This window comes from Martes martes, assembly GCF_963455335.1.
Source record: "Martes martes genome assembly, chromosome: 1".
NCBI classification, from domain to species: domain Eukaryota; kingdom Metazoa; phylum Chordata; class Mammalia; order Carnivora; family Mustelidae; genus Martes; species Martes martes.
The window spans coordinates 202,406,552-202,432,689 of NC_137888.1; the positions used below are offsets into that span (position 1 = coordinate 202,406,552).

At 50.7% G+C, this 26,138-nt stretch overlaps 2 protein-coding genes across 10 annotated transcripts in view; one reads left to right on the forward strand and one right to left on the reverse strand.

Annotated features, from left to right (window-relative positions):
• Nucleotides 1-703: 703 nt before the first annotated feature.
• On the reverse strand, nt 704-16,190 carry ARMC6 (armadillo repeat containing 6). Of its 2 annotated transcripts, XM_080827781.1 has the most exons (9): nt 15,855-16,190; nt 11,418-11,591; nt 10,221-10,303; nt 6,055-6,628; nt 4,278-4,423; nt 3,039-3,170; nt 2,570-2,707; nt 1,224-1,466; nt 708-808 (listed from the first exon to the last, which is right to left on the reverse strand). In XM_080827781.1, exons 2-8 carry the CDS (start codon nt 11,542-11,544, stop codon nt 1,254-1,256), a joined length of 1,413 nt encoding a protein of 470 aa, XP_080683907.1. In that variant the 5' UTR covers nt 11,545-11,591; nt 15,855-16,190; the 3' UTR covers nt 708-808; nt 1,224-1,253. The 2 variants fall into 2 exon arrangements, with proteins under 2 accessions (XP_080683906.1, XP_080683907.1); XM_080827780.1 differs by having other exon boundaries at nt 704-1,466.
• Nucleotides 16,191-16,202: 12 nt separating this feature from the next.
• The window catches only part of SUGP2 (SURP and G-patch domain containing 2), a 33,457-nt gene continuing 23,521 nt past the window's right edge, over nt 16,203-26,138 (forward strand). For 4 of the 8 annotated variants that reach the window (XM_080827799.1, XM_080827802.1, XM_080827798.1 and 1 more), the window contains exons 1-3: nt 16,203-16,315; nt 17,704-17,835; nt 21,495-23,099. In XM_080827799.1, the coding sequence (XP_080683925.1) occupies nt 16,270-16,315; nt 17,704-17,835; nt 21,495-23,099 (1,783 nt within the window). In that variant the 5' untranslated portion in view covers nt 16,203-16,269. Of the gene's footprint in view, nt 16,369-17,703; nt 17,836-21,494; nt 23,100-26,138 lie in introns of all 8 variants that reach the window. The other 4 variants (XM_080827804.1, XM_080827805.1, XM_080827803.1 and 1 more) reach the window with 4 other exon arrangements.

Here is a 26,138-nt window from a genome sequence, read left to right on the forward strand (position 1 = left end):
GTTTCGAGAGAGGTTGGGTACCACGCCTGGCGCCCACCAGAGCTCTTGAAGCTAACCACCCGATTGGGCCACATGGGATGCACAAGCTGCCGGGTGACCACAGCACGACCCCCAAGTATAAATGCAGAGGAGCGCTGGGGTTTGCTAAGCACAGCTGCTTGGGGACCCCCCAGAACACTTTGGAGGTACAGTGGATATTTGAGGCAGTAACACTGATGTCCATACTACAGATGGGGAAACTGAGGCTCAAAAAAGGAAGGCAGACTTCCCAAGCCGCCCAGCGAGCAATGACCTCAAGCAGCCAGGCAGACGAGTACAGGACAGTCCTTCGAGGGTGACTGAGGTGGTGAAGCTAAGGCAGTCGGGTGCCTCCCATGTGCCCAGCTCTGCCTGTACACCCCACGGAAGGGGGCTCTATTTCCCCCCTCCCCATTTCACAGAAGATCAGATCAAGGCTTAGACAGAATATGTCGCTAGCTCAAGGTCACAGAGCTCAGTGAGACATAATCAGAAACAGTGGCCTTGGGGCCGAGACCCCAGGTATGAACCATGGCCCCAGCAGACCATATATCCCAGGCGGTTCTCAAAACCCCTTTGCTTTCCTTAGCGACTCCATGGCCTCCCCAGACATCTGCCCCTCTCCCATTCTCTGAAGCCATGGAGGCAGCACCCATACTCCATCGCGCTATGGAAGAGATCCCTCCATTGTTAACTAACAGTCTTTTATTACTGGGCAGTACTGGCTGGCCTGGGACCTCTGGAGGCAGAAGAGCTTGGTCCCTGCTCTCTGTCCAGTAGAGCAAGGCACCTACAAACCATATTATAAGTAAGAGACGAGCAGGGGAGAGAACAGACTTGTAGGAACCGAAGCTGTGTCCCCACCCTCCTGTGAGACTGGCCAGCGAGGAACCCACATTTCGGTTAGCACTTTGCCCCCAAGCAATACTAAGGGCCCTCCTTCTGGTAGGAAAGGGCACGGGGTGGGGTTGGGTGGGCAGGACGGGTAACAGCAATGTGGTCAGCTGGCCTGGAGAACAAGGCGAAAGGAGGCCAGGACCCAGGGGCTGCTCTCTGCTGTGTAGACGCTTCACCATGGCTCCCTTCCCACCCCAGCCTGTACCTGGTGACCATCAGAAAACACCTGTCACTGAATGGGTGAGGAATCCGGGGAGTAGAGTGATGGGACATGGACCTCTTCCCTGTTCCTGAGTCACATAACTCACCCAGAGCCATGGCCCAGACTGAGCCTGAGGTCACGGTGCCAGGTTGCCCTTCTGGCCAGTCCACAGCTCTCGAAGCTCAACACGGCAGCCAAGGTCCCGAAGGGCAGCCTTGGCCACGTCCTCGCAGTCACGGTGGGCAGCACGGGCCTGCAAGATGAGTGCTTCGGCCCCCAGGTCCAGGATGGGCTGTGAGAAGGCCTGGCTGCGGGCCACCAGGTTACGGATCAGCATGCAGGCCTGTTTCTGGGAGGAAGAACTGAAGGTGAGTGGCGGTGTGCCGGTGGGTGGGGTCTACTCTGACCTCAGGGCCCCCTCATCATAACACAACAGGACGAAGGTGACCACAATCAGCGTACAGTAGGTGCCTACACTGTGTGACTTATCAGGCTAGATTCATTTCTCTGCTTTATCCTCTCAGCCGCCCTGGGAAGCAGGGCTAATTCCCCCATCTCCCAGGTGAGGAAACGGATGCTCAGGGCAGTCAAGTGCGGCTGATCCCTCAGGTATGGGACCCTCAGCCTCAGGGCAAGATTTCCCTGTGGCTGGCAAGAGGCTGGGCAGGGGCCCCAGGAAAGGAGCGCAGAGAGACAGTGGGAAGAGGGGGTTGTGCACAGGGCCCACCTGTCAATTACATCGTCACGTGTTCATCAACATCTGTGCCCTGCTTATCTGCTGTGTGTGGGTGCCACAAAGCACCCCACCATTAGGAAAAGAAGAGAAGTACGTAGGGTGTGAGAGGCTGCCCAGCCAGGGTGGTGAGGGGTGGGCAAGGTGATTGGTGAGCCAAGGGCAGTGTTCCCAAGGAGACACCAACCCGAAGAGGGAGGCAAAGATCCATAGTGGGACAAAGCCTGGTATGTCTGAAGACCAACAAGGAGGCCCCTGGGCTGGGAGGGCGCTCAAGGTGGAAGGCAGAGAGAGCCCTGGAAACTACAAGGAAGCGTGTGGGTTTCAGGCAGGGGCACAAGCAGCCCCGTCTACTGCTCGGCTTCACTGACTCCCCAGTAAGGGGACTGTGGGTCCCACGTGCTGAACATGAAGGAGCAGCCCACGGATGGCAAGGAATCTTCCCGAAGTCCCAGAAGATCCCCACCTGCTCTCCTCCCATCTCCTCCTCTTCCTATCCCTCTGAAGGAACTTTTAGGAGAGGAAAAGATCAATGCTGGAAGAGCAAAAGAGCAGGAAGACAGCCGAGGGCAGAACTGGGTGCATTCTCAAGGATGGGAAGTAGATACCTTCGGGAGCTGGGAAGGAAGAAGAATTGGAGAGAAGTGGGCTAGGCTAGGGATGAGGACAGGGACAGGGAGGGCCTGGGGTCTGCCCCACCCTCCTGCCCCCAGGCCCACCTGCACTCCAGCCTCTGCAGGGTGCGCCTTCATGGCCCGCAGTGCCACCAGGGCGCCGCCGCCCTCCATGATGACCCGGCTGTTCTCTGGCTTCCGCAGGGCCAGGACGCACAGGGCCGCACAGCTCTGCTCGCATACCTGTGGGGGTCACGGGGACAGCGGAGACAATCAGATGCCCATTACCCCGAGGGCCCTCTGTGGCCACCACTGTTAATTCCCCAGGTGAGTGCCCTGCAGTTTCCCCTGGAGAGACCTCGGCCAGCCCGCATATATACCTGATCAGTAATAACAGGGATGATAAAAACCTCAACCACGCGCTTAGGGGGGATGGTCTCAACCGAGGCCTCTCGTGGGCCCCACCCTAGCCCTGCTTGAGGAAATGGGGCACAGCACCAGGTGAACCCAGACACTGAGCTGGGACTCCAGCCACTGTGCCCCACCGGGTGCGCCCCCTGCCCGGGGTAGGTACCTGGGGACTGGCCAAGTGCTGGGTCATGGCGGCCACGATGGACTCTGTCCCGCCAGCTCGGACAATGGCGTCCTTCACATCATCATTGCCTGCGATGGCCCGCAGAGCACTCAACACTTGCTTTACAACGTCCTGTGGGGGTGGGGGGAGGTGGGGGTCAGCTCTGGCCAGCTCGTCCTCCTGTGCTGGGCCAAACACTAAACTGCTTGGTTGCTGGTTTGTGGGGGTGCGGGGGGGGGATGGTCTTGAGGGAGGGTCTGTTGTTCCATGGTCGGAACAACAGGTGGGGCCACCCTGGGGCACACACGGAGCCAATAAGGGCAGGGGAGGCTCGGGGAGGTGGAGCCTATGAATTAGCCAGCCTGTGCCTAGCCCAGGTGTCTGGACAACCTGGACACCCACCCCTCACGAACAGAGGCGGGCTTGTGACTCAGGCCAGGAATCAAAGCACAGGGTCCCCTGGCCATAGCTGAGTCCCCAGGTCCTGAGCTGAGGACAGCTGACCAGATGCTGCTGGGACTGCTAACCGCCCTGCTGAGGGGCAGAGTCATAAAAGAGAAAGCAGTGGGAGGGAAACCAAGCCTCCACCCACTGCCTGGCTGTCCAGAAGTACAAACAAAATGCATTCCCTCATGTGCTTAAGCTGGTTCAAATTCAGCTTTCTGCCATGTGTCCAGAAGGAGACTGGCTGATATCACCAGCTGGGGCTGGGGCCAGCAGGACCGTTGGTGCCACAGTACAGGGAGGTACTCCTGCCCTAGGTCAGGCATGTAGAGAGGGAGTTAAGTGGCTGCTAAATGAAAGAATAATGAATAGGAGGCCCCGCCCCATTTTATGGATGGGGAAACCGAGGCACTAAGGATTTGCCTCACCCAAGCATCACACTCCTGAGCGGGGGGGGGGGGCTGAGCCAGCCCCTGCTAACACCCACTGGCATTCCTTCCACTGCTGGTAGAAAATACGAAGGTGTTAAAGGTCAGTAAGAGAGGGTGGGTGGATTTGTTTTCCCCCAAAACTTAACTTCCTGCCCAGGGGTCAATGAGAAATGAAAACTGCACTTTGCTTCCAGGGTCAGCAGACAGGGCCAGTGTGTTCTGATTCAGGCTGGTCTGAGTGGCTGGGGCTCAAGGGGGCAGAGTTCACTGGGAGGTCTGGAACCTTCCTGCAGCATCAAGAGAAATGACAAATCGAAATCCAAGTGAATGGCACTTCACACCCTAAGACGGCCTGGACACCCACCTGGTGGTCGCTGCAGTTGGCCAGTAGGGCCACCAGGACACCGAGGCCCCCAAGGTCGACGACCTCCTGGCAGAATTCATTGCGGACGGCCAGGCGGGATAGGGTGCTACAAAGCTCACTCAGGACACTGGGGTTGTCAGAGAATGCTGTGGAGAGGGAGGGAGAGGAACCACTGGGGCAAGGACATGGAGAAAACCAGTCCCAGCCTGGAACCAGGAGCCAGCAGTCCTGATACAAATCCTGTTCCACCTGGGAAGTGGGGCCCTTCTGCCCAGCAGGCGGGCCACACACCAGGAGAGCCCCACTGAACACCCAGGCTGCCAGGCCTGGAGTGCCCCCTGCTGGCCGCAGGAGTAGACAGCCGAACACGCCCTCCCCCACACCGTGTCCCAGATAAATTCCAGACCAACTGATGATCCCCACTAAAAAAAGAAAACCATAATAGTGCTATAATAAAACATCCAAGACTATTTTTATGTTCTTGGGGTGGGAATGACCTTTCTACGTGCAACGGGAAACCCAGAAACTGTGGGGACATATGGATAGGGCAGACTTGGGTAAAATTGAACACAGATGCGGAAGACAAAGCTCAGAGGCCCTAGGGAGGAGAGGCCTGCACTGAGGCTCAGATGGGGGTGGGGTAGGGAGTGGAAGAGTGGGGGGTAGACAGCCCTAATTTATACAGAGCTCTATGACAGTCAGCTGGTATGTCTCCCTGGTCAAGGTGCAGCCCCAGCAATGCCGGGAGCACTAATATGGGTGGAGGAATTCTCTAGATGTGGTGACATCTGTGATCAGCTGACTTCAAGATGAAGCCTGATAGTCTGACTGGGCCTCAATCCAGTCAGCTCAAGGCCTTAAGAGGGAAACTGAGGTCTTCCTGAAGAGGAAGAAGCTCACTGGAGGATGGTGGTATTGGCTCCTCCCCAAGCTACTCCGTGGATTTCAGACTCACCAGCCCCTCGGCCACATGAGCCAATTCCTTGAAACACACACACACACACACACACACACACACACACCCCCCAATGGCTCTGCTTCTCTGGCAGAACCCAGACTGATAGGAACTCCTGTCAACAAACGAGAGAGATATAAACTCCCCCTCAGAAAAAGAGCTCGACTTCACAGATAGCCAGACTGTTTTCACCTTCTCCAGAGGTATGAGACTGAGGTAGTAGGCTCGCCTCTCCAGAAGACGGCCAGAGGCACACAAACAAGACTAGCTATAGGGCCAGAGCTACAGGCAGGCTGGGAAGAACTCATTCTTCTGTCACCTTCTGTGCACCAGACCACAGTCAGGCCTTTTCTAGTGGGTACAATGGATGGGGGCAGGGAATTTTGGGTCTGAACATCAGTGCTGTGGTCTCCCATGGCTGGCTTGTCTTGGTCATCCCAGTTGGGAACATGTACCTGCATAACTATTTGAGGCTAAGTATGAACCAAACTGTAAACCTCCACTGGGGACCAGACACACTCCCCCACTTTTGGGAAACACCCTTATTTGTCCCTTTGGGGAGCTCTCCTTTCCGTGTACTCTCAGTCTGTGGTTGAACAGAGCCAAGCCCCTTCCTCAAATGGCTCCAGAGATGGGCACAAGATTTGGTCTTGGCCAATGAGACCTGGCTTGGAACTCACCTAGAGCAACCAGTAGTAAAGAACTATTCCACTAGGGCTGGCATGTGGGTGGGAGTAAGCCAGAAGAGGCAAGTGGAGCCTGGAGCCAGCCATGCCTGAAGCCGTCCTAAAACCCAACTCTCATTCTCACACCTGCTCCTACCTTTGGCGGCCTCAATGAGTACCTTCAAGCCTCCATTCTCCTGCACAATCATCTTGGCATGGTCGTGGGCATGGCCAAAGGGCACACGGATGTCATCATCGAAGGTCATGACTCGGAGGGCCCAGCAGGCCTCCCTGACTACGTCGGCACAGTCACCATGCCGGGTAATGGCACCCGTCAGCAGAGGCAGCACACCGGCCTTCACCAGGCTCTGCCGATTCTGCTCGTGCTTCAGGCTGGCATGGCACACACAGCGGATGCCAGAACATGTCAGATCAGCCGCGTCAGCATTCTGGGCCAGTGTGACCACCAGCAGCTGCAGGCCCTGGGTGTCTAGGAGATCAGGCTGGCCATCGGTCAGGGCTGACAGGGCGTTGAGGGCCTGGAGCAGGAGGCCCTGGTCGCTTGCTACAGCAAGCTTCCAGGCGGCGAGAAGGATGGGGTAGGCCCCCTTCTGGGCTGCCAGGAAGCGGCTCGCCTTGTGCTGCTTGCACTGCTCCAAAAAGCGGGTGAGGTGTGTGGATACTTCCTGGGGGCGAGAGCGGGCCACGGACTCCTGCAGGTCATCCAGGGCCTAGAGGACATGGGAGAGACTTCAGTGTCAGCTCAGCCCAAAGAGGTTCTACAGCAACAATGCCCTCCCGCTCCCCCGTCAGATCCCCCTTCCCGGGACCTAGGCCTGTGGTGGAAATGCAGTCCAGCTGTGGTAGCTTCCACACGTGGGCTTCTAGGAGCTTCGAGCTCCAGAGGTCACAAAGAGACGGAGAGACCCAGCTATCTCAGGGTCCCTCCATGGAGCCACACACGTGAGCGCAGGCACAGTCAATGCTCCAGCCCTAGCTGCCATTGCAAGAGGCTCTCTAAGCAAGTCCCGTGGAACCATCTGGCTGAGCTCAGTCAAACCATAAGGAACAAGAAAATGGCCATTGTTCTGGGTTGTTTACTATGCAGCTACAACTAACCGACATATCCTCCAGTGGCCACCTCACCAAGGAAGGTGAAAGTTACCTTTGCCAGACTGGCCCCTACCAGATGTCTCCTGTTTGTCTCTCCCATCCATTCCACAAACGTTTATCTGCCAAACGAGACCACACCATACACACTGTTGATTTACCCAAATTCAACTCAAAGCCCTTGGGGGGAAAAACAGTAATAATGAGAGGAAACGATATGAAAAGAGCATCCAAGTCTAGCTGCCATTCGATTCCATGACCTCCAGATCTGCCTCAGCAATGAGCCCAAGATGAACCCGAGCCTCCTGGGACTTACAAAATCACTGGTCCCTGGCCCTAGGGAGGGCAGCTCTACAGATGCCATCAACCCAACACAGAGGGCTGGGATTTGGCCACCACTGCTCTGAATGGCAAGGATGCCAGTTGGCTCACCGTCCCTGAGCTGGACTTAACTGAGGATATGTTGCAATGACACAGAATATTAATAGGCTTAAAGCAGAGAATGTGCCTCGAATGGACATTCACCAAAGAAAATACACTGGTGGCCACTATGGCGACAAAAAGATGGTCCACATCGCTAGTGGTTAGGGAAATACTCGAGAAAGTAAATATACAATTACCACGTGATCCAGCAATCCCACTTCCAAGGATATACCCTGAAGAACTGAAAGGAGTCTTAAAGAAATGTCTGTATATCCGTGTTCACAGCAGCATTAATTCTGGGAGACAAGAGCTAGAAGCAACCCAACTTTCCATCCACGGATGAATGGATAAACAGACTGTGGTCCATCCACGCGATGGAATATTATTCAGCCATAGCAAGGAACAAAATTCTGACCCAGGCTCCAACATGGATTAACCCTGATCACATTACGCTGAGCGAAAGAAGCCAGCCACGAAAGGACAAACTCTGTGATTGCACTTAGAGGAGTCCCGAGAGGAGTCCCATTCAGAGGCGCGGGAAGGAGAATGCTGAGTGACAGGGGCTAGGGGAGGGGAACAGGAAGTTAGTGTTTCATGGGGACGAGTTTCAGTTTGGGAAGATGAAAAAGTCCTGGAAATGGCTGGTGGGTGATGGTTCCACAACAGTGTGAAAGTACTTCGTGTCACTGAACTGTACACTTAGAAATGGTTAAGATGGTGAATCTGTGTTATATTTTACCACAAACCCAAAGCAGAGGATGGAGCATTTGAGCAGGAACTTGGCAAGAAACCTGAAAAGCGGTGGCCCAAGTGCCATTAAGACGCACAGTGCTGGAGTTACAACACTCTGGATTTAGTCAGGTGAGAGAGGAAAAGATAAAGGGCACTAGCTGCACACTAGTCTCTATCCAGTTTGTCGGAATCTCCTCTTGCCCCGGATGGCATCAGGAAGGTGAGTCTCTGTGCTGGCTGGCTGAGACAGTGGTCTTCATGGCCCGTAGGTGCTGCCTGAGACCCCAGACTCTGTGGTTGGCTGAGGAGAGGATAGTCACTGAAGTGAAGGTGGCAGAGTCAGCTGTGCCCCACCTGTGACACCTCGGCCTGATGATGGGGGCTTTGTCCACTAACCTGGGAGGTCATTCTCTCTATGGCTGATGGCTTGGATTCTGACACTCCTCGCATATAAAACCAGTCCGGCTTGTTTTCTCCTTAGTGTTCCAAGACTTTTTGGTTTTGTTTCTGCAAGTTTGTGTGCGACAAACTTCCTGACTCTGGTAGACTCATTTCAAAAGACATCAGCATAGTTGAATTTTTCCCCCACAGATAAGCATTTTTCACACGTCGGAGCTGCAGCAGCAGCAGAGGTCAATGCTGCTGTAGCAAGAGAAGGGGCTGGTTCAATTGCAAGGTGAGAATAAGGGTGGAAGGATATGAAACCAAAGCGTGTGGCGCCTCCCACACAGGAAGGGAGAGATGGGGTTTGGTGGAAGAGAAGGGGACAGGGCCTTTCAGATTTTGCTACAAATGCTTGAGTACTGCTTGAAACTTTTATGCCAAGAACATATTCACATTCTTCTTCAATAATGAAAAATAAAAGTCAAATTAAGAAGAATAAAAAAGTGAAGGTTGTAAACAAAAGTTTTCTGTACTGCTGATAGAAAACAACAGAGCTGTTCCCAGCTTGATTTCCCTGGGAGAGGGACCTGGGTCTGGGTCCTAGCTCTGCCCTTCACTGGCTGTGACCACAAGTGAGTCATTTATCTTTTGGAAGCCTCAGATTCCTAATCAGCAAAATAGGCCAACAACAGATTGAGATAATATGTTTTAAGGATTTAGCACAATGCTGAGCGCTTAAGAAGTGCTCAGTGATTCTTAGAGACTATTGTTACTGAGACCCTTCATATGTAAAGGGCACCTACAAATCAATAAGAACGAGATGAACAACCCAATAAAAAAACCGCCAAGACAACAAACGCATTTCTTACTAGCAAATAAGTCAAAACAATGAGGTAATTTTCTCAAAATCTCTGTGAGGCTGGAGATGGTGAGGACCCTGAGAGCAGAGAGAAGTAAATACCTTGCCTTAGGCAGAGCTGGGTTCATACGCAGGGCTGTGTTCTCCAACTTCCTCTTTTGTCACTATATTCACTTGCTGTTAGGTAAATCATTGTTTTTGTCTTCGGATTACCCGCCTATAAAATGGGGATAGTAATCCCCACCTTGCAGGGGTCTTGAGAGAACAATTGAGACAACACAAAGCAAGTGCCTTGCACAGAACTGGCTCCACAGTCAGTTCTCAATAAACACTACAACCTTTTGCCTTTTTACCAACAGCTTATCATTGTTTAATAGGTGACCTTAAGGATGGCATATAATCTCTGTGACCTTTACCTTCCTTGTCTGTGTGCTGGAGAGTGAGGGTAGGCTCTGGGCCTCTGTTTGCCCATCAGTAAGTCAGGGGGGATGACAACACCCACCTCACAGGCCAGTTTTCGTGCTAAAGGGGCAGGCTATAGAGTGTCCTACTGAACAGTCAGTGCTCCACAGGTGGTGGCCTTACTGTGATCCCACGCTTTCTGTAATTCCTATTCATCTTTGAGCAGACTAAGTGGTTGGGAGGGTCCTCCTGAAAGGCTCCTCCATGGTGCCCTCTCCCCCAAGGCTGCCAACACTGGGGACAACCTGAGCGTTGTCCATCCCAAAAAGGACACTCAAATGTGGACTCAGGGAGCCCTGGCTGCAAGCTCGTGTGTAAGGTCAGCCATGCCCACATGGGCCACGCCCTCCTACCTGCAGGATGTCGTGTGTAGGTTCCTGGGGTCCATCTGCAGAGACTTTGGGTGCCATCTTTATAATGTTGCTCAGATCAACCCCTGTGGGGGGGGTGGTTTAGGAAACAAGTGACAGCCATCATCCCCACAGGCCTTCCAGAACATACTCATGTCCCTTCTTCTGGAACCACCCCACTCTGGAGGCCTTTGGGAGTCTGCTCAGCTCCCCACCCTAACCCCCTCCCTACCAGGGCTGCATTCATACAAGGGATATAGGATATGGGGAAGGTGGTCTTTGCCCCTTGGCCCTGTCCAACCAATGGGAGCAGAGCAGTCGTGAGGCTGCAGGTCATCACTGCAGTGAGGGACATGTTCTACTTGGTGAGCTAAGAGGGGAGGGGACCCCACAGCCTTTTCCCTTGGGGCTCCCATTGTTCTTCACCCTGGCTCCACCCCCACCCTCCCTTGACACCCCCAGGAGAAGCCTGCACTGCACAAGATACATGCGGGTACTCCTCCAGTCCCTGGCCAGTATCTATATCCCACTCTGTACCGGAGACACCAGCCTCTGACATCTGAGGCTGGACCCCCTGAGCCCTTGCCCTCTTGAGTCTGATGGGGCTTGGCCAATGGGAAATAGGACTTCAGATCAAAAAGAGTGGGAGGGTGGGGTATTTATTCCCAGCTCCCCGCCTCTGCCTCTGCCAGGTGACTCGCCAACCCCAGCCATAGCCTGTTGTGGGGACGGGGAGGTCCCCTCTATGGCCAGCAGGATCTCCTAACCCTGGCAACACCACTATAAATAGTCCCCTCCTAACCACTGTCCCCCATAGCCTATTTTGAAAATGCCACAGGCTGGTGACCAACCTTCCATGAACTCAGGCTGGAGTGTCAGTGAGGCAGGGAGGCAGGTGGCCCTGTTTCTTGGGAGGCAGTCAGGAAAAGCCTCTTCAAGGAAGTGGCAATTAAAAAAGAGACCCATCTGGAAGGATTCAGCCCTGCAGATGTCTGGGTGGGGTCAAGGCAAGTAGAGGGAGGATAAGAACAAAGTGGGAAGAAGCCGCCAGCCTGCCCAGGGCGGGGCCCAGGGCTGCCACCCGAGGCAAGACAGAGCCATAGAGGGAAATCATTCTCTTTGCACGTTAAGAGCTGGGGACTAGAAGTGACTTTCGGCCAAAAAGCCAGACCAGCACTGGGCCTGGCCACAGTGCCTTACCTTGTGATTCGAATTGTTCCACGGCCTCTTTTACTGCCTCCTCTGGCCCCATCTCGAACTCTTCAATGTTTTCACGAACGGCTGCATCGAAGGTCTCCTGGGTGATGCGCTTGGCAGACATCTTCATCTCCTGCTCAGGGGGCGGCAGGTGCCCGCCTGACAGACACTCTCAAACTGAGAAATCAAGACAGGAAGAAAGCTTCATGGAGGATGAGATGATAACCACGAGCCTGGTTATCACTTAGGGAAGAGTGACCAAGGGCCAAAGCCCAGGACCTCCCAGGAAAAAGTCTTACAAGCTGGGTCACAGGAAAGGCTGATACCCCAGCACCTGCACAGCCTCTAGAAGTGCAGAAGAGGGCAGATAGTTGACATTTTATCTAAGAAAGAGAAAATGTTAATACATGTCCTTTTAGTTAACAAAGAATAAAACAATAGTTTAATAATATTACAGGTTATAAGTTGTTATGTGATCATAATGAAATAACACGGTTATAATGCCACATTTTACATAATGTGTTATTTACGATATGCTATATTTGTCGTAATATGTAACACAAGAACTATACGGCATTTTATTATATAGTTTAGGTATTTCATATGTAACTATGTAATAAAACTACTTATAATGGTATGGTGTTACACCAACAAAAGTTTCAAAATAAAAGTTAATTATAATAAAGTGGAATGCTAAATCAAAAACTAATAGAAATAATTACCATAAGGGGAGGTAGGAAAAAGAGGGATGAGGCCAGGACTAGAAGCTGGATTATTTTCTTCAAATGTACCTTGCTTCATGGTTGTTGTTGTTGTTGTTAAAGATTTTTTTTTTTAAGATTTTATTTATTTATTTGACAGACAGAAACCACAAGTAGGCAGAGAGGCAGGCAGAGAGAGAGGAAGGGAAGCAGGCTCCCTGCTGAGCAGAGAGCCCGATGCGGGGCTTGATCCCAGGACCCTGAGATCATGACCTGAGCCAAAGGCAGAGGTTTTAACCCACTGAGCCACCCGGGCGCCCCTGAATATTTTATTTATTTATTTGTCAGCAAGAGAAAGAACAAGCAGGGGAATGGCAGGCAGAGGGAGAAGCAGGCTCCCCTCTGAGCAAGGAGCCAGATTCAGGACTCAATCCCAGGACCCCGGGATCATGACCTGAGCTGAAGGCAGACGCTTAACCGACTGAGCCACCCAGGCATCTCATTTTGCTGAAAACTGGCAAATAAAGAATACAGCATTCATCCTACTTCCTAATTACCGGATTATAAAGACAGGAAGAGGAAAAGTTCTGTTTTGTAGATGAATTCCAACAAATTATCACAACAGGCCAGATTTAGATGACAGTCCCCATAGGCCGTAAAACCGTGAGGAGTGAAACTGATGGGGAACGTGACAATGAGGGGACTGTACCCTCATCCACTGTGTGATTTCACATGGCCAGAAGAGAAACCCAACACTACCTGCCTCCAGACAGGAATGAAATGCACCTGTGAAGTCCTCTTGCCAAAAACTCAAACCCAATCTGACAATGGATCCAATAGAACTTTCTGCGAAGATGGGATATTCTCCATCTGTGCCGTCCATGTGGGTTCTAGCACTTGAAATATAACTAGGGTGACGGAGGCACTGAACGTGTACTTTTTATTTTTTTTAATTGTATTTATTTATTTTTTGTTTTAAGTAGGCTCCACGCCCAGAGTGGAGCCCAACATGGGACTTGAACCCACTACCCTGAGATCAAGACCTGAGCTGAGATCAAGAGTGGGCTGCTTAACCGACTGAGCCCCCCAGGCGCTCCTACCACTCTCTCTTTTCAACAAAGCGGGCAACGGACCTCAGGCCTAGAGCCTAACAGGGGTTAACAACTCCTTTCATTTTGCTTCTTTTATTATATCTACTTTGTTTATTGGAGTAATATTAAGTTTCTGTTAAAATACATCACTTTTTAAATTTGTAACAGAGTTTCAAGAATAGTACAAAGAACACCTATTTCCTTCTAACTTTACCAGTTGTTAACATTTTGCCAAGTTAATCTCTGAGAGCGTGTGTTCCTGCACACACATGTGCCATGTGAGAATACGCTCCAGGAATCAGATCCTTCCCTCTGAAAGACGTCAGCATGAATCTCCCAAGAAAAGGGCACTCTCACACATTCAATGTGCAACGAAAATTTAACACAGGAGATTTAACAGCGATATGTTACTATTTTATAATATACACTCCCTGACCAACTTTCTCAATTGTCCTAAGGCTGTCTTTCAAAACAATTATTTTTCCCGTCCCAGGTCTGTTAAAGAATCATGCATCACAGAAAATGTAAGGGGAACAAAGGCACAGGGAGTACTAGGACAGCAGGAGGGGAATGTGGCAAAAGTCCAAGGGCAGATTTGGGCTGTATGGGAAACAGGCCACTCAAGCCTGTGCTTCTCTTTCTGGAGGTGGCACAGAAAGTGAAGACTCCATTTGTGTTTGTGCAGATGTTTTGGGGGAGGAGGAGGACAGGCTCTGGGGCTAGCAGTGGCGACTTGAATCCTAGGCCCTCCACCTAACCTCACTGTTCAACTCTCTCTTGTGTGACATGGGGATAAACAAAGAGAATCTACCTCATAGGACTGTAGTGAAATTTCAAGCATACAATCCCTATAAAGTGCTTAAATAGGATTTGGCACAGAGTAGGAGCTCAATAAACATTAGCTGTTGTTCCTTTCCTTTGTTGTCTAGGAGTAATTCAACCAGTTTAATTGGGGGGAGAGGCATAAGGGCATCAAACACCTCACCTTGCTCCCTTGCAGATAGCCCCCCTACTTCTTTCTGCCCCCAGAAGAACCAGGATCCCTTTAGGGGTTGCTAAGGATTTCCATGGTCAAAGGTGAAGAAAAAAAAGTAAGGATTTTGTTTCAATAAAGAGCTTCTCAGTGAGCCACCCAGGCTGGTATGTGTGTGGGGTGTTCCTGACCAGTTTCGAGGGGCAGGAACTTCCCAGCTGGGGCTGTTGGAAGGATTCCGTTCCTGACTCTGCCACCAAATGATGCTTCCACCACCCCAGCCATGCTTCAGACCTGAGTGGGCCAACAGTGAGTGGCCACACTATCACAGCGACACAGTCCAAAAGGTGAATGTCAATTATCCCTCTTTATGGATGAGAAATCTGAAGCTCAGAGAGGGGAAGAACCTGCCAGAGATCACACAAGCAGTAAGAGGCCTGGCCATCATGCCGCCCTGCTTCATTAACGCCTTCCCTCCACCTGGGTTCTCTGCAGAGTGTCTGCTAGCTCTTCCAGGATTCCTCCTCCTGGGTGCCTTCCCTGACCACTTAGAACCTGTATGTGCTCTCTGGCCTTGGCTCCCGTACCCCATGAACCTTCCTCTGCCCAGTCCTGAGCTTGGGAGATCAATGTCTGGCTCTGGGATCCCCCTCTACGGCAAGTCCTACAGGGGTCCCCTAGGTTGGGCACAAGGCTAGGTGGCAGAATGAAAGTACGTATCTGGAGTTCATGAGAAAGACGGTGCCTAGGAATGGTCATCTGGGAGCCACCTGGGAACAGTCCAGGTTAGGAAAGGGGAAAAACAGCATTACCAGTCCCCATGATAGGAGCAAGGTGTCCTGGAGAAAAGAAAGGGAGTTAGCAAGACCTCAAATGACAGCCGGTTTCCCTTTCTAAGCCAGGGTTCCACTCACTGAGAAAACGGTGCCCTGACATGGCAGGGACTCTATCATCTTCCTCCACCCAAAAAAACCACCCTGGTTCAGGCACAGTCCTATGGGTAGTCTCACCAGGTTCCTCCCTGCCACACTCTGTACCTCTATTCTCCACTCAGCAGGCAAGGAGAAACTTGAAATCACAGAGACCTCACTGCTCAAAATCCTGCACTGGCGTCCCAACCCTCTCAACAAAATCCAATCTACTTACCAGCACTTTCTCTACATGGACCTTACCTAGGTCTCTTACCTAGACGTTCTCACCTGCGCATCCCAGCCAGCCAAGGGACGCTCTTAATAACCACTGTGGTTAAAGCAGCCCCACCCTCCTATCGCATCATCCTTTTTGAGTACCGTATCTACCTGGAGCGACATGTCCATTTATCTTATTTCCTTTTACTGTCTAGCCTCCCCCCCCCCCAATTAAAATTTAACCTCCACGACAACTGGGGCTCAGTTAACTTTGTTCATCACCTTCCCCCCTGCCCAGGATGGAGTCAGACACGCAGCAGTCACTCAGTACATAGGTTATGAATGAATGAATAATGAAAAGAAATGAATGAATAAATGAATGAAAAGAAAGCGGAGGCAAGGGAAACAGGAATTTTGTTCCCTGGCGCTTCTGTAAGAGTCATTCCCCAAAATCAAGTCCCCGGGGGCGGCGCCACAGTCACCAGCCCGACCCCGCGGTGCCCACTCCCCTCCACGCGCGAGGGAACTCCGCAGCCCCCGCTTCTCACCCGGTTTTCACAGCCACGTGGGGAAAGGGTGGGGCTCCCGACTGTCACCGGCAGAACCACCTCTGGTCCCTTCCGGCCACCGTACGGGCGCAGGCGCGCTGGCGCCAACTCGCCTCGGCCTCCTCAGCTCCACGGAGCGCTCCCGGAGAGATTAAGAGTGACCGCGAGCGCAGGTAAAAGCCGAAAGAGCCAACAGGTGTGCAGCCACGGCGCCTTTGGCGCGTTTTCCCGGCCGCTTTCCGTTGCCGCCGCTCTCAGCAAATTAATCTTTCGCCTCGGGAGTGTCTGCCCTGAGAAGCGAGCAACGCGCCTGCGCAAGAGGACTTGGCGGCGGCCGCCTGCGCCTGCGCATCAGGGCTCGGCGGCAGCTTGCGCCTGCGCGGCGCGGCGCTGCGGAGACCGTTGGCTCATTTGCATGTCCCCGCCTCGCGCGGCGGCGGCGGCGGCGGCGGCGGCGGCGGGTGAGGAGCCTGAGGCGGCGGCGGGGGCGGCTCCGCGCGCGGTGGGTTCGTGGGTGAGGCCTGGGCCCGGGCGTTGTCGGTGGGCGGGCCCCCGGGTGGGAGGCCCGGGTTCCGCTCCGGGGCCCCGGGGCCCCGCGATGACGCCGCGAGCTCGGCCCTCGGGCTGCGCGCCGGCCGCGTCCCCGCCTGCTCGGCCTGGGGGGCGGTCTTCGGCCTCCCAGGCCCGACGCCCCCTTGTCTTCGTTCTCGGAGGCCGGTAGGAGGCGGGCCACGCCCGAAAGGGTTCATTCGTTCATTCATTCCACCCGAGCCCAGAGCAATTCCGTTCGTAGGGGGATTCCTGCAGCCGACCGCTGTATCGGGCTCTTGACCATTTTTCACCCGGTTCAATCCCCACAACAGCCCCCACCATTAGCTGCCCATTCCATGGATGGGGAAACGGAGGCGCAAAAAGGTTCGGTCACTTGATTTGATCCGGAGCCGCCTGACTGGGAGACCCTATCCTTCGACAGCAGAGAACAAGGGGCGCCCCAGGAAAAGGGCTTAAGGATGAGAAAAGGGGATGATGGTTGTAAGAAATGGCTCGAAGGAAGGGCAGGTTTGGGTCTTGAGGTTGGAGGTTTCATGGCAGAAGGGGTATTTTGGTTAAGGACGCAGCCACCGGGTTCCTGAGCGTTGCTTCTCAAGTCTTTTTTCAGTCAGTCTTCAGGGCTTTGTCCCCAATACCAGTGCCCTGTTTTCCAGGTTCCGGTCTGGGCTCTCTGACCTTGGGTGGGTCACAGCCCGAGTCTTTTTCTTTTTCTGTATACTGTCATTCATAACAGGACCCGCTTTTCACTGGGTTGTTGGAAAAACTAAAGGAGATTGTGAGAGTCCTTTTCCTCCGAGAGGACCTGGTACAGAGCAAGCTCTGTCACTAGCCAGGGATTCCTCCACTCACTTGTTGAGAGGCAGTTCTCAGAGGGCCGGGCAGTTCTCAGAGCCTCTTTGCGTGTCTGTGATACAAGAGAATAGAAATGGGAAAGATCACGTCTCTCCTAACCACCATTTGCAAGGGTTATGCTCCGCCCCCCGCTTACGTTCAGTTGTGTGTGTTGCTTTACTGCAGTTCTCCACTTAGCCCCAACAGGTAGGGATTCTGAGGAAATGGGCTCGGAGAAGCAAGATAGATTGTCTAAGATCACAGTGCTTGTTTTGTTCCTTCTAACCAACACACCTGTGAGCTCCGTGAGGGCAGAAGCCCCTTTAAAATAATCCAGCTTCCCTCTGAAGCACCATTTGAATTATAAATTACTGTCTCATTACTTTGAGGATTAGGTGAAATTAAGCAGGCTGTGTGTGAGCGTTAGTTGTCATTCTTAGTGTCTTTTTTTCCCCTCTCGCTACAGGTCAGAGAAACATGGCAGCTAGGCGAATTGCACAGGAGACTTTTGATGCTGTTTTGCAAGAAAAAGCTAACCGATATCACATGGACCCCAGTGGTGAGGCCGTAGGTGAAGCTCTTCAGTTTAAAGCTCAAGGTGAATTAAAGTGCTTGATTTCTTTGGGGGGAGGGTAGTTATTGGGCATTCTTTTAGGGTCAGGGCAGGAGGATATCAGTGCCTTGGGCAAACTATTAAACTCTTTGAATAGGGAAGATAAAGTTATCTCTTGGTCTACCTGTCAAATCATTATGTAGAAGTGGGTATTATGATCTGAAGCTTCTCTGCTTCTCTCCTCCCCCACCTGAAGAAGGGTTCTTGAATCAGTCTGTCTCCGTCGTCCCCATCACTGCTGCCCACATTTGAGCTCTTACTAGTTCTCGCCTGGATTATTGCAGTAATCTTCTGAACCGTTTCTCAGCTTCTGGCTCCATTCCCCTCAAATCGGCCCTCCCCGACAGATCTATTAATGCCAGCCTTGCTGGGCCAAGGTCCTGCTTGGATTCTTCGGGGTTCCCCATTTTGGGGTACATCCTCAAGACAAGTGCAGGAGCAACCAGGTGATGGTAAAAGTGGTGTGTACAAGATGAGGGCATGGGAGGTTGCCAAGTGTAGGCCTTGCCTGAAAACATTGTCACACCCACAGAATCAAAAATGGTGCACACACCGTTTGCAAGATGACGGGGGTTCCTCACCATGGCACCTAACGCTCCCAGCCCTCGTCTCCTGCCTTTGGGGCTCATGTTTCAGTGACACTGCTGCCTATTTGTGCTTTGAATCCCTCCCCAGCCCAGGCCAGCCTGGTTAAGTCTCTCAGGCACTAAGACCCGGCTTGCACGTGCCTTCCTCCAGGAAGCTTCAGCAGGTTTTGAGCTTGATTTGATTGCTCTCCTGGGCCCACTAGGCACTCCCTTTTTTGAGGTGGGCCAGCCTCCTCCAGGCTTCCTTTGGGCCTGTGCTGCTCCCTGCACCAGCCTCTGAGCCAGTGTCCACTGAGGAAACTGCCTCAGTGTTGATTGAGTGAGTCTGAATGCTTAGGGCAGGGATAATTTGTGTACTTTGGATGGGGAGAAACCAAAGCCTAGAAGCTATCTTCAGCTACTGAAAAATGCTTGAGTATTTCTACACAAGAACATTCCCATTATAAGGGATTGGAAGAGTTAAGAAGTAGTTAGGAGTATGGGGCGCCTGAGTGGCCCAGTTAAGCATCTGCCTTCGGCTCAGGTCATGATCCCAGGGTCCTGGGATCCCATATTGGCTCTGCTCAGTGGGGAGCCTGCTTCTCCCTCTGCCACTCCCCCTGCTTGTGTGCACGTGAGCGTGCTCTGTCAAATAAATAAAATTTAAAAAAGAAAAAAGCAGTAGTTAGGAGTATAATGTAAAAGTTTCTAGCTGTCTCCTTACCCCTCAGAGGTAACCATATCTGTGGTGTTTTGTGAATACTTCAGTTCTTCTATGATACGTTTATGTAATCCTAAATACTTCCTTATTGATGTATGCATACACACATTTATGTGTATGTATTTATATGTGTATGTATACACGTATATATCTAGAGATTTAAATCCTGGTTTATTTTTATCTAGAGACTCAGACGTTAACTGACATGTATCTTAGTCTCCTCAAGAAAAGTGGGGGGTGGGAGCTGTACCAGGAAACCAGCAGGATGCTAGATGGTTCCGGAACCACCACTTTGTCACAGAGCTAGCTGCATGGTCCATCCACTGGCCTTTCACTGTGTCTGTTCTAGTCTGTATTGCTTTACAAGGCGTCTGAAAATCCCGTTGTGCAGACCCCGTCCCCCACTACTCCTAATGCTGTTGCCCTAACCGTGCTGTCAGTAGCCATCAATACCTGCGTTATCCCAGTGGCCTTTTTGCTGGAACATCCATATTCACTCTTGTACCTGAGTGGTCAGTCCCGTGCACTAGCCAGGGAGGCTTCCCCTTTGTTCCAGACCCCTTCATGGCTTTCCATCTTGTTCAGAATAAACTGTGGAATCCCATTGAGGGCCTGACTTGATTTGTTACCCCCATTCTGTTCACATCTTCTAGCATAGCGGGTCCTTAACTTTGCTGCTTGTTAGAATCATCTGGGGACCCTTTGAGATTTTATTTATTTATTTATTTACTTATTTATTTTAGTGAGAGAGCGCATGCGCAAGCTAGAGAACACGCACACGTGCATGAGGAGGGGCAGAGGGGGAAGGAGAGGGACAAGCAGACTCCACAATGAGTGTGGAGCCTGACGTGGAGCCCAATCTCATGAACCTAAAATCATGAGCGGACTCAACCAACTGAGCCACCTAGATACCCCTTGGGGACCCTTTAAAAAATCATAATGCCCAGGCCACATCCCCATCCCAATTAATTAAATCAGGATGCCTGGGGATCCCGAAGGACTCCAGTAAGCAGTAGAGTTTAGGAGCCCCCTTTTATCACTTTGCCCCTCGTTCCTCTTCCATTCTGGCTCTACTCGTTCCTTGCTAGTCTTACCTCTGGGCTTTGTCCTGACGTCCCACTGCCTGGAAGGCTTCCCCCATAACTGCACAGTCTGGCCTCTTACACCAGGCCTCTGCTGCGCAGATACGTTGCTGTCAGAGCAGCCCTCCTTGACCAGCCTGTCCGAAAATGGCTCTCTTCTTCCTGCTCCTGTCTGCTTGATTCTTACATGTGGCGGATTTCTGTTTATTGTTTGGCTCCCTCAACTGATAAATCTAGAGGAGTAGGGACTTCGCTGTCTCCTTTCCGTGCTCTATAACTCCATTGCCTGAGCAGTGCCCACACACAGTAGTTGTTCATTTGCTTATTTGTTGAACAAATAAACTTGGGTTTATACACAGCTTTAGCTTCTTGTGGTATCTTGGCCCATTACTCCTTCCTGGCATCTCTTTCCCTTTTCTTTTATTTGACTTCTTGACTAGGTAATATTCTGCCATAAGCTAGAAAGTTAGAAAGCTACTCTGCAAAGTCTCCCTGAGGCCTACTCTTCCCGTGTTCCTGGTTTCTTACAGAGTTTCTTTATGTGTGAATAAGCAAATGCAAATTTAGGCTGCTGTTTTTCTCATTTCTACACATTCTGTTCCGTTTTCATTGGGGCCTCTCTTGCTGTGGCTTGTTTAGCTTCTGTGTTCTCTCTTACCTCTTTTGGTCTCTCTGTTTTTTTCAGAGGATTGGTTGGCCCAGTGGACATTTGCAAGGGAGCCTGTCTGCCACCTTTGGGTCAGATGCTCAGCTATGGTTGGCTCTGGTGGGTTTAGTGTCAGACATGGCTCCAGCCGTAGTGGCACTGTGATCTAACATTTTCTCCTCAGAGGCAGGGAGGGCAGGCAGCCGCCAGAGGAGCTGTCTACTGTGCGGTAAGGTAGAAATACACAAGTGTTTCAGTTGTAGTAAAGAAGCCCAGGTTATTTGGGCGCCAGACACCCTTTTGTGCATCTAAAAGAGGGCTTATAAAACAAATGCCTGCGGAGCCTAGACAGCAAGGCCAAATGAAAGACAGGCACTACTGCCCAGCCTCTGTGGCCTGTCATCCAGGCACATGCAGGGCCAGTGCTTGGAGGTCTCCTATTTTTATAAGTTGACAGTCCAGATTTTTAAGTAAAGCCACCCACATTTTAAATGTTAGAAACAAATATAAATTTCTAAAATGTATTCTGGCAAGAAAAGGACCCCCCCTGGCTGCTGGTATGTGGACTGTCTTTTTGCAACCTCTGGTCTAAATTACCTTTGTGCTTCTCTTTGAATCATTTATTTCAGATCTTCTAAGGACAGTCCCAAGAGCTAGAGCAGATATGTATGATGACATTCCTAGTGACAGCAGATATACTCTGGCTGGATCTGTAGCCCATGCTCGAGACACTGGAAGAGAAAGCCTGCGAGGTGATGTATTTCCAGGACCTTCCTTCAGATCAAGCAATCCTTCTGTAAGTGAAGACAACTACTTTCGCAAAGAGTGTGGCCGGGATCTGGAATTTTCCCACCCTGATTCCCGAGACCAGGTTTTTGGCCACCGGAAATTGGGACATTTCCGTTCTCAGGACTGGAAATTTGCACTCCGTGGCTCTTGGGAACAAGACTTTGCCCACCCCGTTTCTCAAGAATCCCCTTGGTCACAGGAGTATAATTTTGGTCCTTCTGCACTCCTGGGGGACTTTGGTTCCTCCAGGCTGATTGAGAAAGAGTGTTTGGAGAAAGAGAGTCGGGATTATGATGTGGACCGTCCAGCGGAGGCAGACTCTGTGCTCAGGGGCAGTGCCCAAGTCCAGGGCAGAGGCCGAGGTCTAAACATCGTTGACCAGGAAGGGCCCCTTTTAGGAAAGGGAGAGACTCAGGGCCTGCTCCCAACTAAAGGGGGAGTCGGGAAACTTGTCACACTAAGAAGTGTGAGCACGAAGAAAGTACCCACTGTAAATCGTATTACTCCCAAAACTCAGGGCACCAACCAAATCCAGAAAACCACCTCAAGTCCTGATGTGACCCTGGGGACAAACCCAGGGACAGAAGATATCCAGTTTCCCACTCAGATCCCTTTGGGGCTTAATCTGAAGGATATTCGCCTCCCCAGAAGAAAGATGAGCTTTGACCTCATAGATAAGTCTGATGTCTTTTCAAGATTTGGGATAGAAATAATCAAATGGGCAGGATTTCACACCATAAAAGATGATGTTAAATTTTCCCAGCTTTTCCAGACTCTCTTTGAACTCGAAACCGAAACCTGTGCTAAAATGCTTGCTTCGTTCAAATGCTCCTTAAAACCAGAGCACCGAGATTTTTGCTTTTTTACTATCAAATTTTTAAAGCACTCTGCTTTGAAAACACCCAGAGTTGATAACGAGTTTTTAAACATGCTTTTAGACAAAGGTGCTGTGAAGACCAAAAATTGCTTTTTTGAAATCATAAAGCCCTTTGACAAGTACATCATGAGGCTTCAAGACCGGCTCCTGAAGAGCGTCACACCCCTGCTCATGGCATGCAATGCCTATGAGCTGAGTGTCAAGATGAAGACCCTCAGTAACCCCCTGGACTTGGCTGTTGCCCTGGAGACCACCAATTCTCTCTGCCGGAAATCTTTAGCCCTTTTGGGACAGACTTTCTCCTTGGCCTCCTCTTTCCGGCAAGAGAAAATCTTAGAAGCCGTGGGCCTCCAAGATATAGCTCCCTCTCCTGCCGCATTTCCAAATTTCGAGGACTCTACTCTGTTTGGGAGAGAGTACATCGATCACCTGAAGGCCTGGCTGGTCAGCAGTGGGTGTCCCCTCCAGGTCAAGAAAGCCGAACCTGAGCCAGCTCAAGAAGAGGAGAAAATGGCTCCTCCTACCAAACCCGAAGTTCAGGCCAAGGCTCCGAGTGGTCTGAGTGATGGTAAGGAAAGCCCCGAAAGTTCCTGTTTATTGTGATTAGTTTGTTTTGCATGTGTTCTTGCAATGTCTCTTATTTTTGAGATTTTTGCCCCGAAGTTTTTTTAGCCAACTGGAAACATTCAGAGTTTTAGTAGGAAACTCCTATTGGCCAGTGTGTGTGTGTGCTGTTCATTTTGTAAGCGTATATTAGGAATCTTCTGTCTACCACAGAAGTTTTTAGGCATTTCTGGGTCACAGACTCCTTTGGGAATCTGATGAAAAGGTGTGGCGCTTGCCAGGAAAAAGGCACACATATTTGTACACAATTCTGCCTGTGCTTTCCGGGGGGTTTATACCATCCTGCAACCAAGGTTAAGGACCCTTTGTTAGCCTCTCCCTCCCCCCACTCTAAGGTATTCATTCACAGAGGGGAAAGTAAGCACTGGGTACTGTCTCTGGGGAGTCCCTAGGCTCCTAAGGGACAAGCCAAGAAAACCTCCTGTGCCAGGATTAAGGGGATGGAAGAGACCCCAGCCCGGAGGAGGCCGGGAGGCCATGTTTGAGCTGTGTTGAGGGACCAGTGGAGATTAGCCACGTCAGCCCAGGTAGTAGAAGCACCTTTCTACCCACTTGCTTTTCTAGAATGACTAAAAGTCGATAGATCAGGTAGGTACATCTGGTAACCTGTAGTTAATGAGTCAGCTTCGTAGAGGTTCCAGAAAGGCCAAGAAAGAGGTAATAGTTTTTTAAAAAAAGGAAGAAGTAGTAGTAATAGAAACATTTGGCTGTTTGGTGTCCCTTCTCTCTCCCTCTTAGCACCAAGGGTGGATGCTCTCCTAGCCCAGACATCCCAGAAGTCATGAGCATATGTGGTGCCCATGTGACCAGCAAGGAAGCACTTTCCCCCTCCTTTATCTCAAGAGGAAGTCCTTTTCCCCACAAGGCAGTGTTCAGCTTCCATTGCCCTAGCCAAGTGGGAAGGCCTTGTTTGTCCCTGAATCTCTTTACTCCTCTATACCCTTACGGAGCCCTGACTACATCAGGCACTGGGTAGGTCCCACCATGAATGGGCAGCCACCCCTCGTCCTGGAGAGGGAGCCTTCCAGAAGTGGGCTCAGGGCTGAAGCAGGACCCTTCCTCCCCACACCTCTCATAGTGGGGGAGTGGAAAGTTAGTGTAATGATGATAATGAAGAACTTTGTTTGAAGGAGGAAGAAAACACCCATAACTGAAAGTCACCCACCACTGTTTTCTGGTTTTGTTGCTCTGCAGGTGCCCTCCACAGCAGCAGTCTTGAGTATTGAAAACACTACAGTCTGTTCTTTTACAGGATCATCAAAGGCCTTTTTCCGTGTTTCTGCAGCATTTGCTGCCTCATGATGCTGACCTAACGTAAATGACCTCACCCTTCCCTTGATGTGGGACTCAGGCTGCCTTTTACTAGAGGCCTCTGAGGCTGAGCAGAGTCGGGTTCCCTTGTAACTGATGACTGCAAACCTGGGCTGTCTGGACAGCAGATAGCTGGCACCAGCGCCAGTCTCATGGGGGACTGCCCGCCACTGCTTCCATTACTGTCAGAAACATGGGGATGACATCTTCCGGTGAATGTTTGGATTACCACTATTGTTATTTTTTAAGTTTCCCTCTACAGAATATGGTCAGGGGAGGAGGACTGCGGGATCAAAGCTGGGATGCTTGCTTGTGGTTACCTTCTCGAGAGATGGTTGCAGTAATCCACAAATTGCATTGTTTTTCAAAGCTTCCAACTTTGAGTCTTTTATTCTTTGGTAAGATCGTGTAAAACTAGCAATTCTGTAAGATGAGAGCCGATATAAAAAAATAAAAAAGGAAAGGAAGCAATTTCAATGGGGAAATAGTTGCAGTAGCATGACAATTGAAGAATCCATTTAGCGGGTATAAAGAGTTCACAGTGAGGTTTAAAATAAGCTCAAAGCTGCAACTCGGGCATGAGCAAGGACAGGACAAACTGGGAAACTTCTCCAGTTCAGGAGTGGTTTTTATCGAATGACTAAACAGACCATTCTGTGCAGTTAAAACCAGCAAATATCTGAAAATGAAACAGCCTTACTAATTGAGTGCCAGATGCTTTTCTGTGTTGCCAGGGGCGTTTTTTAAATTGAAATTCATGTTAAGGTGGCTCAGTCAGGGGGCGCCTGGGTGGCTCAGTGGGTTGGAGCCTCTGCTCTCAGCTCAGGTCATAATCCCGGGGTCCTGGGATCGAGCCCCGCATCGGGCTCTCTGCTCAGCAGGGAGCCTGCTTCCTCCTCTCTCTCTGCCTGCCTCTCTGCCTACTTGTGATCTCTGTCTGTCAAATTAAAAAAAAAAAAGAAAGAAATTAAAAAAAAAAAAAAAAGGTGGCTCAGTCAGTTAAAGCTCTGAGCCTTGATCTCAGGGTCCTGAGTTCAAGCCCCCTGTTGGGCTCCACACTGGGTCTGGAGCCTACTTAAAATAACAAAAACAAAAAATACACCTCATATTGAAGGAAATTTACTCTTTAAGAAATGTTTTTCTTTTCATACATTCAGCAAATATTTTCTGTAAACACCTATCTTATGGCCACTGACTTCTTTGATTAGGGAATTTTTCTTTGTAAATTTACATATATGTTCTCTGATTATAAAGCACATGCATATTTATTTTTTATAGATAAAGCACAAAAAAAATGAAGTCGCTGGTTAATCTACCCATAGAGAATACCTATTAATATTCTGGCATGTTTCCTTTTTTTTCCTGCGTGTCCTTATTTATGTATCTTTTCTTCCTGCCTTCATACTGGGAATCATAATCTAGATTTTTCTTATGTATTTTGTACAGAGTCACATTTTATATCTTTATGTTTTTCACTTAATGTGAACATTCCAGTTAAGCAGTACCTGACAAGCAGAATAGAATTGCTACGTATCATTTCCTTCTGTAGAATATGTGCATATGTTGCTCTGTACAGTCATTGTAAGCTTGTGACTTTCACTTTTAGTGGTTATGCTCTTCTGTCTTTTGGGAGGATGTTTTGGGTATTGGTTTTTAGAATACCATGCTGCTT

Excerpts from the sequence above, each read along its gene's own strand:
- ARMC6 (XM_080827780.1), bottom strand. The coding sequence starts at position 11,544 with ATGAAGATGTCTGCCAAGCGCATCACCCAGGAGACCTTCGATGCAGCC. Across the intron at positions 3,171-4,277 it reads CCAACTGCAGCGACCACCAG|GACGTTGTAAAGCAAGTGTT; the intron begins GTGGGTGTCCAG and ends CCACCCCCACAG. Across the intron at positions 1,467-2,569 it reads CTGCAGAGGCTGGAGTGCAG|AAACAGGCCTGCATGCTGAT; the intron begins GTGGGCCTGGGG and ends TCTTCCTCCCAG.